Here is a 14,097-nt window from a genome sequence, read left to right as displayed (position 1 = left end):
GCCACCCCTACACCCTTTTGTGCGGTACTCCTAGAAAACTGGGCATACTTAACGTGGTGTTTGTGTTTGGTAAAGTGTTGTTCGCAGCACCTTTTATGACTTGTTGAAATGTGGTGGCAGCGAAAAGCCCAGAAAATCTTTTTACTTCTTGGCTGTCAGTGTTATTGTATTGTAGCACCTCATTCTGTATAATATCAGAGAGTTTTAACGGCATGTCAGTATGTGCATTATCGTTCGTGGAATATCAGAGACACGTATCATATCTACTACATTCCAGTGGGCACTTTCTTTTAAAAAAATCTATTAAAATGTCTTAAAAGAGGACATGTACATTACATTCAAGTACGAAACCAAAGCTGTAATAGTGACAAGATATTGGCATCGGCATTAAAAAGTTTTTGCAATCCAATCCACAGGTTGCTGTAGGGTGTGCTATTCTCATGGAGGAAAGGAAAAGACGATGAGGGAGTGTCGCATGACAATTTTGAAGCCTAGTCACTACTCTAGACATTCTCAAGATCAGCCAGGCTTTCTGGTCATCTCCAATTGTCTCAAAATTGTGTGCTTCTTACAGTTGAGTGCATGCTACAATAGTGGTAAATACAGTATACATGGGTGCCACAAGGCTGGTAGCAATATCTTGTTGCAGGGAGTTCAGCCAGAGGACACATATCTATTGCTGTAATGAATGACTAGGATCCATTGAGCTGCTAATGTAAATGTTTCACTGGAAAAACAAATCTTCACTAACATATGTTGGTTACTTCTTCGCTTCTTTCTCTCTACGCACCTATGCGTGGTCCCAAGTGGTCACATGTGCATGCGCCAGGAGGGGCATGCACATATTGCATGGCACGTATTGCGCTGGGCTGAAGTGCTTTCCTTTTTCAGTGCACTCATTTAGCCTTTCTTGTTTCTTGTTCTCACAAAGAGAGTCTACTTGAATCTTTTTGTGTTGGATGTGATCACCGTGCGCACACTTATATTGATAGAAAACAAATATTCTCACATGTGTATAGCACATGTGATGACACATGAGCAGCACATGTGTATGCAAGCACAAAAGAAAGGCTTGTTTCAGCACAGCACCACAGCTAATAAATCCAGGGTTGCCAGGCTTGCCAACTCTGCGCTAAATGGGCTAACTTTAGAACATTGTAGCTATGTGGCTATCGGCCTCTTAACATTTGGCTATTTCATGACTTCTTTAAACATCGTTATCTACCATAATGTTGCCTGTAATATCATCGTAATACTGTAATGATTACAGGGCTTCAAGCTCTCTTTTGTGCCTTGTTAACATCCACACTGAAATCATTAATTGAAGCTGTCTCTCTCATTATATCATTTAGCATAAGTGCGGGGTAATTGTGTGCATTATTTGGTCGCAGCTTGGCTGCTTTTCTGGGTAATTTTCTCATCAGTAATCTAGGCTGGCTATATTTTTGTACTACAGTACTTTGAAAGATTTTATGGCTTTGTTTTGGGCCTGGTAATTGGCAACCCTGAACATATTCACGTGACATTCCTTTCTTTCACATATGGGGGTGTACCACCTTTGATGTAAAAAAGCTAATATCCCTGCTGACATTCAGCACTATGCCTAAGTGTAGGGAAAAAAATCATTTATTATGCTTTAATCAAACCTACTGATCTGTACTCACCATTGAAAAGGTCTGCCACTCAGAAGGCAGTGTCCGAATGCATTGTTCCTGGTTTGAGCATTGCATGCAATAGCACACAGGAAACTTTGCTTCTGTGTGACTTCACATGTTGCGAAATGGTGCAGACAGTAGCTTGCACCAGGCTACCACGTTCCAATTGAAAAATGCACATATGCTGACCGGAAATATGGTCAGCGTGGTGTTCAAAAGAAAGTGTGTCATAGACATTGGCTTTTCTTGCCCTCTTATTTCGCTACTTGCAGTATAAAAGAATTAATGAAGTGCTCAAATTCACGGGAGCCATACAAGCTGCTGCAGGTTTTTATCATGCAGATTATGGCAGCTGTGTTGCATGTTGCCTACATGTCAGGGTGTGCGAGCCGACACCTGTCGTACCGTGGTCGCGATGCTGTTAAAAGAAAGGCTCCACCTTTTTCATTATCATAAATGATAATTATAATTGATTTTGGTACCTCTGAAAAACATTTTGAAAATGAATGCATCAAATTGGATTATTCTGTCATGCACATGAAATATTAAGAAAAAAAGATGGGCAAACATGGGGAAGGCAGGAGACGGAAATTCAAGCTGATGAGCAAAATGAGAACAAGCTAAAATTGGGAGCCAATGTTTCGACAGAAAAAAAGATTGCCTCGAAAAGGACAAGTCTGCCTGTCAAAACCTTGGCTCCTGCTTTTACCTTGTCCTTGTTTTGCTCATCATAAGGAAAAAGATGCAACATATGTACGGGTAAACGCTGTAAAATTGTTTGTACATAAAGTTGAAATAAATCGGGAGTCCTGTGCCATGGTGTGCAGCAATGTCAGGTACAACTTTATTAAAAGCAGTAATTAACTTAGCACCTGTAGTGACCTCGAATATTCGCTGCATCATTCTTGCTTGAAGCGGATACACATGTTGTTATGAAAATTTTAATGCACGTCACAATATTTTGTGTTAGTGCCTGAAAAACTAACACTGTGCAAGCATAGCAGTATGCTTGTCCATTGTGACTAAAGTTATTACTAATCGAAATGGTCATTGGATTTGCTGTTGCATGCTATTAACATGTATCATTGTACTCATACTCAGTAAGCCAGTTCTGTGTTATTCTATTAGCCTTATAGAAGAAGCTGTTTTGTGGATGCGTGCCGCATTTTTAACTTTCACCTATTTTCTCTCTGTGTATGGTCACTCGCCTACCATGTTAAAAAGCGACGATTTTGCAGGGTAGACCACAGAAGTGTAAAAATTCATTTAATTTGTCTTGGTGGTCTTGTTGCTAATGGTCTCTGCATGAGCGTAAAAAGGCAGGTGGGAGAATGTTTGTGTGCTTGCTCGCTTTCAGGCCATACTTTGAGATGAAGGCACAGCTAAATGAAGCTCTTGAGGTAAGTTTAGCAATGACTTTTGGATGCAATGACTGTCTTGCTGTATTACAGAAAAAAAAAAAAGAATGGTTCTGCATGAATTTCTTTTAAGGCAGGATTTCTAAACAAATGTAAATGAAAAGCTTGCTATATAAGTGCATGCTTCAGTAACTTGTGTATGGCACTGAATAACTACGTTACCATAGTATGCTAGACATAGATACTGTTGCATGCACATGCAATTTGTGGCATAAAGGAGATGAGTGCATTTGGTACGATCACTGATGACAGCATTTAATTTGGCCATTGGGGAGTTGCTCATTTCTGTTGAATTGTGCTGACAGAGAATCTCCGTAGCTGAATCTCGGTATAAAAAGCAGAATTAGAAGCAAAAATAAATCCATTATGAATTATGTTTCTTTAATGTAGTCGGCAAAGGCATTGGAACAAATTAACCATTGCTGAAGCTCGCGCAGAAAGCACCGAAGGCACCCAAGTGACACTGTTGCATGTAAAGACATGCAAGCGTTCTTGGCCCAAAGCATGCTCTTTCATTTGCTTGTTTTCGTTACAGAGCTCCTGTAGAAATAGACTATGACTAAATGAACTTTGCATTTACATTTTTTTTCCTTCAGAGGATTTGCCTCAAGGTATCATGAGAAACGAAAGTGTAATAAAACAATCTTTTTGAAATATTTGTCTGCTTGCTAGATTGGTGATTGCTATAGTGAGGACCAGCTGAGTTAGCTGCATGACAGTGTTCATGTGTATGTCTGTTCAGTCTGTTTATTGTAATACAGCATGTTACCCATTACTCTGTTGCATGTATATATGTATGTATGTGTGTGTTTATGTATGTGCCCTATAATTGAACCTGAGAAAAACAGCAGACACAGATGAGAAAAATAAATTATAAAATGTTTTCCCCGCATCTCAATGTACCAACAGCCAACGCCATGGGATTCAAATTGAATTGTTCTTTGTTTATGTGGGCCATTTGAAAAGGATAATTTCGCGATTGGAGAAGTACCAAGTGATACACTAAAGAGAGACAGATTTGGATAGATGTTGACAGACTACAAGACGACGTGGTAGTATAGTGCATCTACACAATACTGTTGTGCAATATGATAGCAATTGTGTGGACATCGAGGTTGATTTTTGCCGTCACCGTGCTGTTCCATATATACTTATGCTTCAGTATGGTATGCTTTTACCTATCCCTTATATGCAAGGTAGATGCTACGCTATTCAACCAAGACAGTTGTCAGACCATGTCTACGTTCTTGGCTGAATTATTCCTCAGGATTTTTAAGAATTGCGATGTGTGTGCGAAAGTCATGAAACTTTTTGTTCACAGCGCATGCCTTTTATACTAAATGTCCTGACTATTAAAAAGATCAGAAAATAGAAGGGCTCGCACTCTGAAAATGATGTAATTTTACATGCACCACTTTTTGCATGGAGCACAATGGCACCTGTACAATGCTATTAAAGGCCCTAAGTGGTGTGTTGAAGCGTTTAGGGGTGCCAAAAATTTTGGCACACCCTCTTATGTCGAATCCACGCATACGTTAGAACACTGTCCAAAGAGTTCAAGCAGAACGCTAAACCTTAGTATTGCTGTACATGCTTTCTTGGCGCAATACTGCCAATAATATTTTTCTTGGGGGGGGGGGGGGGGGGAAGAGAGGCTATTCCTAATATCGGGGCTAACGTCTGCTGTCCTTTCTTATTGTCTTCGATAAGTTTGAAACAAAACAAAGATGTCTCCACTCGTGTGCCACAATATGCCTCGCCATGATAATTGAACCCTTTGCCGTCTGCAGTTCTTGCATTGTTGTAGTAGGATAGGTACCAGGGTAAAAGGCTAAATCCATAGGCATCGCTTATGGAAAAATGCAAACAGATATATAACATTCATGCGTTGTTTCGCAAGTGTGCTTTTGACTTCACATTTCAAAAATATTTCGCTTTCCAATACCTGGCTATCTTATCTGATAGAGCAAAAACAGACCATACTATTTAGCAGGGTTTGCTGTTGAGCTATATGGTAATTCATTGTGAACTCTGCTGAGCAAAAAAAAAAAAAGATGCAGAAAAAGAGAGGCAAGGCCACTCCATCAGTTCTCTTCCTGCACTTTCTTCGCTCAATGCAAGATTCACAATGACTATGCATAGCAATGAGATAAATGTCTGAAATAAAAAAATAAATTATGTGGCACTTCTATTGCTATGCCACATTTGCTTGCCTTCAATTATTGATTTATTCAAATAAATTGTGTCATTTGTTGGGATTTGGCATATGTTTTATTTATGGCATCATTGGCACTTGTGACAGTGCTCATAAAGGTTGTACCTTGCCCGTGTTTCCTCATAGAAGGGATGAATTTTGCCTAATTACCGCAGATACCATCTAGTGCCCACTCTTATGCAGTCATATGTATGTGGTGCCTGGTTTTCCAGCTTACAACACGTAAAATATTCAGGAAATTGCGAGGCAGTCACATAAAACATGTTTCCGGTGCAGTTTGCTGCAGTATTGCATTTTAGGCTGCGCAATGACCTGCTAAAATGACTAAGCTGCGTGCCAGGGGGTACCTGCTTTAGTTGGTAACCGAATGGACCACATTTGGGCTAAGATTATATACAGCATTGGACTATATCCAATATTTTGTATGTGTTGCAAAGGTGAGGGTTTACTTAACTGCAACAAACCACACTGTGCTGGAATCAGGCCTTCAATGAACAAGTAGGCTGGGAAATAGGCTAGACTTTAGAGATGTTCTTCGTGTGGGCACTTAAAGGTTACCTTCATGAAAGAATAAAAAATAAAAAGAAACCTCATAGAAGTATGCAAACTCAAGCAACTCGTTGCAGAAAGACAGCAACACTGTATAAAGGAGCTCTTACACTTTCCTGAAGTCCTAGGTGTCTGGTGTGGTACTGCCCAAAATGTACCAAAGTCTTTTGAAACGCATCTTATATTCCAGTGCAGTTCCTTTGCTATACCAAAGTCGTTTCAAATACTTCATTATATTCAAGCTTAGTACTTCTATACTCTCCACTATATTTTTTGCATGTTTCTGTTTGGCCCCGCCAGCTTTGCCAGCATCGGTGTCTGGCCACGCTTTGCAGTAGCCCGGTCATAGTACGGCTGCTTCGGATTTGCTACACAGGCTGTGTTGCTGGCTGTTTTCTTCTCCTGTTCAATGCCAACTGAGGTTCCGCACATTGCCACTGCTGCCGCCACGTAAAAGCTGTCGTTGAACTCCCTTTAATAGCCTTGTTGTGAAACCCTGTGTGCTGCCCATGCTTGCAAGCTGTTGGGGTCGGTTCAGTTTTTCTTCACCGATTGCCTGTCGGTGTTGTCCACTGCAGGAGCAGAAAAAACGAGTTTTCCACATGGAAGAGGATGTCATGCGGGTCAAGTTCTCGTACACCGAGGCTCTGCACAACTTGGAGCAAATCAGCGACCAGATGCACCACGACCGCCTGCTGATGCCAAACAGCAGCAGTAGCGGCAGCAGTCTGCTCAGCAGCGACGACTGCTGCGGCCGTGGTAGCAGTGATGATGGCTTTGCCCATGCCGTGGGTGATGGGTTCCCGCAGCGTCTAGTGAAATCCTCTAGCCTTTCTAGCTCAGAGGTAAGGAAGCCAGGCTACGGATTGTTTTGCAGTGACAGCTGTACTCTGTACAAATTTTGTGGAGTCTCTCACTGGCATAATCAAAATGCCTATAATTATCGTGCTTCTTTGGCGGTCAAATAAAACTACTTGTTCCTGCCTTGCATTCGATTCTAGTATGAAATGCCTGAGCCACTGTTTTCATTGGAGTTATCATGCTGGAGTTATCATGCTATCATTTCTCATTGTTGGTGTCACCCTTGCCACTATTGTCGTTGTTGAGTCATCATTCTTGTGCCACCATTATTGCCACGCCATTGTCCTTGTTGTGCTGTCATCATTGTCATGGCATCCCTACTGTCGTCATCATTAGACGAGCTGTTGCTGTTCTGGATGCCTCCTAGTAGTTTCCTTTTAATTGTCCTTTGCAATTTTCCCTTTTACCTTGTTTCCTCTTGACCAATTTTTCTTCAGATGCCGTGTACATTTTATTGCAAGCTTGAAGGGTAATATGCAGAAAACTTAATATGCAGAAACGTAATGCTTATTAGTCATTCGAGGAAACATTTTTAGGATTGGTTGTCAACTTCTTGAAGCAATGCAAAAGTACACTTGAGTACATCTGTTTGAATTGGTAGCACCAGCTTTCGTGAACTTTTTCAACTAGAAAGTGCGCTTCACAATGTTTCCAGACAAGGACAGCACTTTTCCTTCCTCCATGCTTGAAAGGATTTTCGTACAGTTTGTGGTGTGAAGTGCTGAAATGATGGCAATGTTTTATGCTTGTGCATTTTATGGACAAAATTGACATAAATTTACTCAATCAGAAGATGAGTTTAGTGCTATAGATGACTATATTTGGCCTTCAGATGGCCAGTAAAGGTCCTCAGATTGGAGAACATTAAAAAGAAGCGACAATGAGGTCGCTAAGACAGTGCAAATCCTGGCCTCTACCAAGAAAAGTGCTTTGAGCGCTACCACACAGTGCTCAAGTATTGTTGAAAACCTCAGGAATACATAACTTTCCTAAAAAAAATCATATACTAACGTGCATTTGTTTACCTGAGCCCTTGTTTTTCCTGCATGACATCTAAATGTGTGATACGGCTCCTGACTGGAATGGCCACAAATTAGGTTGATGCGTGTGACTGCAAAGGACTGAAAATAGGGAACAGCCACTACTGAAATGCCCCATATTTGTTCATACCCATTTCTGGCTGGCACGACTGGGTGTACATATACTTGTATTCTTTTGACGAGTCCTAATTGTGTTTGAGTCCTTTCGTTATTCAACTTTGGATTACAGAAACAACAGAACTAGGGCTTTGAATTATTGTGAGTCAGCGGTGTACTCATATGCCTGCACCGCCCTCTCTGCAGTACAGTGCTAGCATACATAAGTACTGGTGTCGCCTGGTCTGGCTGCCAGACAACTATGGCGAGTAGATTTTTGCTGTCAGGCAGTTACTGCACTGTAAGGGTGAGCACCATAGTACCAATCATTCAGTCAACTGCAGTCTGTGAATCTCAACGTGCAGTGTTGGGAATAGGGAGTTTCAGAACAAGCAAATCCAAAGTTAATGTACGCTTACTACTCTTCGTACCACCCAAGCCAAGTGGGTTCTATGCACATGCACTTTTACTGATCCTACTCTTCAGGCATGCCAAGTCACTTGGGGTATTTCTAAAATCCCCCATGAACCACAATTTCTTGTAGTTTATTCAAAGGCACAACTGGTTTCACAAATTATTCATAACTTGACCAGTCCTCATCAAGGATCAATTTGTCGGCCCTTGGTGTAAAGTAATTATGAATATTTAAACAGCTCATTTTTTATGTATCTACTTATTACAATTACTGTTTCAGCATAGACTCTGCCATCATTGTTCTCATTTAAATGCACTTTTTGCTCATCCATATTTTTGTCAAACTTTAATTTGTCCTAATGTTTGACTCTATCTTAGCATTAATATTGCATCTCGAATTTGTTTTCCACTTCTGTTCTGTTACCTCTCTTTGCAAGGTGTATTAACCCAATGCTCCTGTGAGTCTGGAGTTCGCTACAGCAAGATGTTTTCTGCAACATATCTAGTAATACTGTTTGCAATGCTTTGCTATGCTCATGATTTGCTTGCTTTGTAAACTTGTTAAATATGCCCATGTGAATCTATTCTCTGTGTACAATTAAGCCTACTTTTAAATGAAAGATGTTGTGATTAATAAAAATTAATAATGATACCTAAATAATGTTTCGGCGGTGACTCTAGCTTATTATATACAGGGGTCAGGAAAGTAATTATTTATCAATAGAAGTTTACTTAATGCTTCACACTAACAATTTTTTCAATGAAGTTGAAATGTTGAAGTTATGTTGGCTTGAATACAGACCAGCTGTTTTCTTAAAATTGTACCATGCTGTACATAACATGAGTTCCCAATACAGTCTTTTTTTTACTGCGAGACCTCTTTCAGTGTATGTTTGACCACGTAACCAACCACTCTTATCACACTTGGATAACCAACCTCAATTTCAGCCTCTGCAAGCTAGCTGAAGAATATATCACTTGTTTTGTTGCAGATGCTGAAAATATATGAGGATATCTGCAGTGAAGAGACATATCAAAAATTGCCTGAGCCTCGAAGAACTCAGAGGCATCCAGCAGGCATTCGAAGGGCCTTTTCTGAGGTAAGATTCCTGACTGCCCCTAGCTTCGCTATTTTATTTATTTATGTGCAAACACTGTAGACCTTTTCAGGCTTGTAAAGGAGAGAGCATAAACATTAAATATAAACCATAAAAGAATGTTCCGACAGAGGACTTCGTGTAAAAAAAAAAAAAACGAGAAAGGACACCATATTATAACAGTGGCTGCAGGAGCAAAAGAAAGTCAAGAACTATACATGAATTCAAACATGTTTGAGCATAGTAAAAAAAAAAAAATACAGCAACAGTAATGCCTGGAATTCGTGAATTACAATACCTCTTGTATTTACCACGTTTTGGTGTAGCTAAAGAAACTTGTCATCACCTGTGCCATGTGTTTGTGCCTTTGAAATGGCCTCAGCTGAGGATTGTGCGTAGCTAACAAGGGCTGGATTCTTGATCATCGACATTGTAGTTGTGGGCACAGGCCTCTCATTGCACTGTGGCAGTCATCGTTTGGCACATTTTCATCATTCATGTGGAAAGCTTGTGCTGATTGATAAAGATAAGCATAAAGCAATAGTAGTTGTAAATAAGTGTAAAAGCATTTCATCAGAAGCGCTTATTGTCATGTTGAATTGACAGTGAAGAACCAAGCACTGCTGAAAGTGGGAGTTAAAAAGTGACAGTTTTGCCCAAAAGACAAAGCATCAATTGCGATAGCAAATTAGTAGACAGCCATACGGAGTAAGGATTGTATAAACTTGGAAACATTCGCTTACTAACTAAATTAACAAGCATGGTCTCAGTACGCACTGGCAAATGTGAACACATTGCACTCGATGACCGCGGACGCTCGCTCTCAAAGCACTGGTGGGAGGAAGTGAATGAAGTTAGATGTGTGTTGTCTATCACTTCAGTGCAAACTGAGCGGTGAGAACACGCCACGCACAAAGGTATGAGCCGTCTGCAAATCGCTTTCAAAATATAGTGTGCGGGACCACGTGCGGCCACGCAATGTAGGCAGTCGCTGCCAGAGTAGAACATTTCTCTGCTTTCCTCTCTTGCATGCACGAGATTGAGCTGCGATCGTCAGTTCCCCTTGCGTACGGTCGCGAAATACGCAGTTGCTTCCAGAGAACAACACCGCCTGCCCTCGCCTCCTCCGATCCCCCCACAGCCTTTCGCACAATGGAAGATGGTGCATTTCCTCTCAGCTTTCCTCCCTTGTGCGCACCAGATTGAGCCACAATTGTAGGCTCCCCTCGCGCGCTTTCACTAGCACATACAGCATAGGGCACATGACGACGACGTTATCGCCCTTGGACTTTATACGGAACATAATGGCAATGCTGACGGCAAAAATTGACCTGAAGTGTCTGTATGATTGCTATCGCAATAAAATTTAACTCTTGTTGGCCAAACTTATGTCCAGAAAGATTAGCAACACTCAAATCGCAACGATAGTGGCAAGCACAGTTGTCATTCGTTGAAACAAATCCCTAAATTGGGTGCATTGACTATTTATACATGTCTCAGTGTACATTCTGGATTATTAGCTTGTGCTAGTACACACTTGAGACTATTTGTGATCTGCATGCAGTCTGATAGATATGACTCCTTTGGTGTGGAATTAGCAACAGCATTCAAGAAATTCCGGATACCATAGGCACAACTTGAGGCAAGAAACAACTTCATAACAGTGATAATTTGGTAGAAACGATTACTAGGCAAAATGTGAAATGATGCATGGCAATAGTCAGCTATTTCTCTGCTAGTTCATACGCACTGCACAAAGCTTCACAGTTTGTAGTAGCATTTTCATGCTGTTTAGCAGTTCACTAAGAATGCTTACTGGGTGACCTGTTGGTGCATAATAAACATGAATGCAACCAGGAAAAAGAGTATGGTACAATACAAAAAACGATTAAGGCATACAGAGGGCACATGCTCGTCATGCCTACTCCATCGTGTGTTATATTTCTGTTTCATGTTCCCTGTGTAATGGTGTTTCTAGCACTCATGGTTGTGGGCAGCACAAGATGGAGATGAAAGAAGGGAGAATGACAAACACGGATCTGAGTGTTTGTTATTCTTCCATTCTTCGTCTTTGTCTCTTGCACTTCCCAAAATCATAAATCTAAACCTACTTGCCCAATTTACCTGAGTGCTTACAAGTTACCTGAAGTTACAAGTTACTGAGTGCTTTACCAAGTTACCTGAGTGCTTACATGAGTGTGCTATATGCATTCTGCATGCATCTGGTACATCATGCAAGCAGGCTATAGTGATATGACTGAGCATTTGTATGCCTTTGCGTGCATGTGGTACATCATGCAAACATGCAATGCATGGGTAAGCATACTTTTTGTCAAGTAATGAAGGATAACTGAGGACACAAAAATCAAGATTTCATATACAATGTGCATGAAGTGTCGACACCTTGATGCCCAGAAAGTACTCAGAGTGTGCTTGCATTTACATCATGTGCACACACTGCAGCAATTTAGTGGTTATGGCATTCTGGTACTGAGCACAAGCCCACGGGTTCGATTTATGGCCAGCACAGGTGTATTTCAGTGGGTGTAAAGTGCGAAAAAATACACCTGTACCGCACTGTGGGTACATGTTAAATAACCGAGATGGTCGCTATGGCATCTCTCATGGCACACAGTATATCCTCGGTACTTTAACTGTAGATGGTGTTTTGTAGGGTTTAATTTTTATGAAATTGAACTGCACCTAGTCTCCTGTGACTTAGCAGTCTACGTCTCTCTGTCTTCAGTGCATCAAGATAGTAAAATGAAACATACCAAAACAAACTAAAATATGTTTTTGTGCCCCGTTTACCTGTACATGTGGCATTGGCACAGTTCTGCAGATGTGAAGCCCTGTTGCTGCAGTGTGTCTGATGACCTGCTGTGTCACAAATAATGGCTATGGGCATGAGAGTACTTGAAGTTCCAAATACAAATCAAATTGTTATTTGGTTGGAGATTGTGTCTTTGAAATCTTCCAGTATTTCTTTCTTGCCAAATGTACAGGATAAGTACAATTATTGAGCCTACAGGCAGAAATAACTTTGCAAGACAACTTAAAATGTCTGTTATGAAACCAACTCAACCAGAAATTGGGAACCATTACTACAATTACTCCTATGAGAAACTGTCCTTCAGTGGAGGCATTGTTTTTGCCCTGAGGCACAGTTTTTTTTTGTTATGTCTGGATCAGTAGAGTATTATCACGTCGGTGAAGTGTGATTCAAGCCGTTTAATTGCGATATGAACTACACTGATGCTCAAGGCGCTGCAGGCTATCTTGCAGTGATCCAATCTCCGATTTAATCTCTAATCTGATCTCTAATACAATATAATCTTGAAAAGAGTACTGCAGCTTTTTCTGCTGTGCTTCTTCCTTAGGGTTCCTGCTTTTTGTGATGGTGGGCGGACATTTTACACCAATTTGGTTGAATTCTTCTGTTTCCTTGATGGAAACATGCTTGCATTGCTAAAGTGATGTGTTCTCTTTCAATATAGACATGGGGAAACATTCTTTATTCACTTCAGTACTTGAAGTGTGTTTCTGGGGAAAATTTATGTTTTGAACAATGCTGCCTTTTAATTAAATAACACCCCTAAGTAAAACCTGTTCTGCTTTGCTTGTCCTTATTTGAATCTCTATGTATGCTGGCAATACAGTATTTATCAAAGGCTTCAAAGCTACTGTGTTCGTGAACAGACCTGTTGTCACGCTGCGCATTGGAGCCAGTGAACAACTTTTGTTGCTCCGAGGCTGCACTCATCGAGCAGAGCAGTACACTTCACTCTTCCCAATTTCAAGCTGCCAGTCATGCCATGGGTACCCTAAAGAGGACCTGACAGGAAATCCTGTCACTCACATAGTTGCTTCGAAACTTTCGGGAAAGACTGGGATCATGTGCAGACAAACATTATTTGTTTTGCAAAACACTTGTTTTGCAAAAACCTTATTAGGTAATCCTCTAAGTAGTACCGAGAAAAAGGCATTCAGGAAATGACATTTCCTTAAATGCTCATCTGGATAGCAAATTTCTTGGAGATTCGAAATATATATATAACATGAGGGCAATTCACAACTTCTGTCTGAAAATACGAAATAACAAAAACTACATGCGTTGATTAGACATGTCAGAGTTGGTAGGGGTTCAATTGTGTCGCAACCGCTCGATGCTACAGTTCCATTTTAGAGCAAGCATTTGTTGAGAAAAGCTTGCAAATGTCAAAGTTCAAGTAGCTGTGGAGGATTAGAATGCTGCTTTCGTATGATAGATCTCAAAACACAAAGCAAAGTTCCACACCACACTTTTTGCACTAGAATGATGTCACTTTATGGGCTTTATTGGTAGTGTTGCTTCGACCTTTGCAAGAGACAATGCATGGCCTTGTTAGACGTTTTTTGCCTGCTGTAGACGGGATAAAGTACATGAAGTGCCATGCCATCGGACAAGTAAGGGCTTCTTCTGAAGAAAGCACGCCAGAGGGGGCAGCAACATGCAACTGGCAGCCATCAGTTTTAAGATCTCTACTGGACGAACAGAGTCTGTGGGTGCCTTAGCGGCCAAAGAAGGAAATAGGCAGAACGTCAAAATGGATTGGACGATCCTGCCCCATAACCGAAACTTGACAACAGAGCCCAAGCACGTAGATGAGAGACTCATCCATGGCACTTTCTGCAAAAGAAATTGTAACCAAGTGAGACTCGTCGACTGCACTTAAAGGGTTACGTTTTTACAATTGTAGGTCAGTGAAGTTT

General features: G+C 40.9%; 1 protein-coding gene across 2 annotated transcripts in view; it reads left to right on the top strand.

Annotated features, from left to right (window-relative positions):
• Positions 1-14,097, top strand: part of LOC135913348 (SH3 domain-binding protein 5-like) — a 38,655-nt gene that overhangs the window by 20,517 nt on the left and 4,041 nt on the right. For both annotated transcript variants that reach the window (XM_065445943.1, XM_065445942.1), the window contains 3 exons: positions 3,013-3,055; positions 6,416-6,682; positions 9,241-9,348. In XM_065445943.1, the coding sequence (XP_065302015.1) occupies positions 3,013-3,055; positions 6,416-6,682; positions 9,241-9,348 (418 nt within the window). The remainder of the gene's footprint in view (positions 1-3,012; positions 3,056-6,415; positions 6,683-9,240; positions 9,349-14,097) is intronic.

This window comes from Dermacentor albipictus, chromosome 4, assembly GCF_038994185.2.
Source record: "Dermacentor albipictus isolate Rhodes 1998 colony chromosome 4, USDA_Dalb.pri_finalv2, whole genome shotgun sequence".
Taxonomy (NCBI): Eukaryota; Metazoa; Arthropoda; class Arachnida; order Ixodida; family Ixodidae; genus Dermacentor; species Dermacentor albipictus.
Note: the sequence above shows the minus strand (reverse complement) of the source record. Positions and strands in the feature narration are given on the sequence as shown.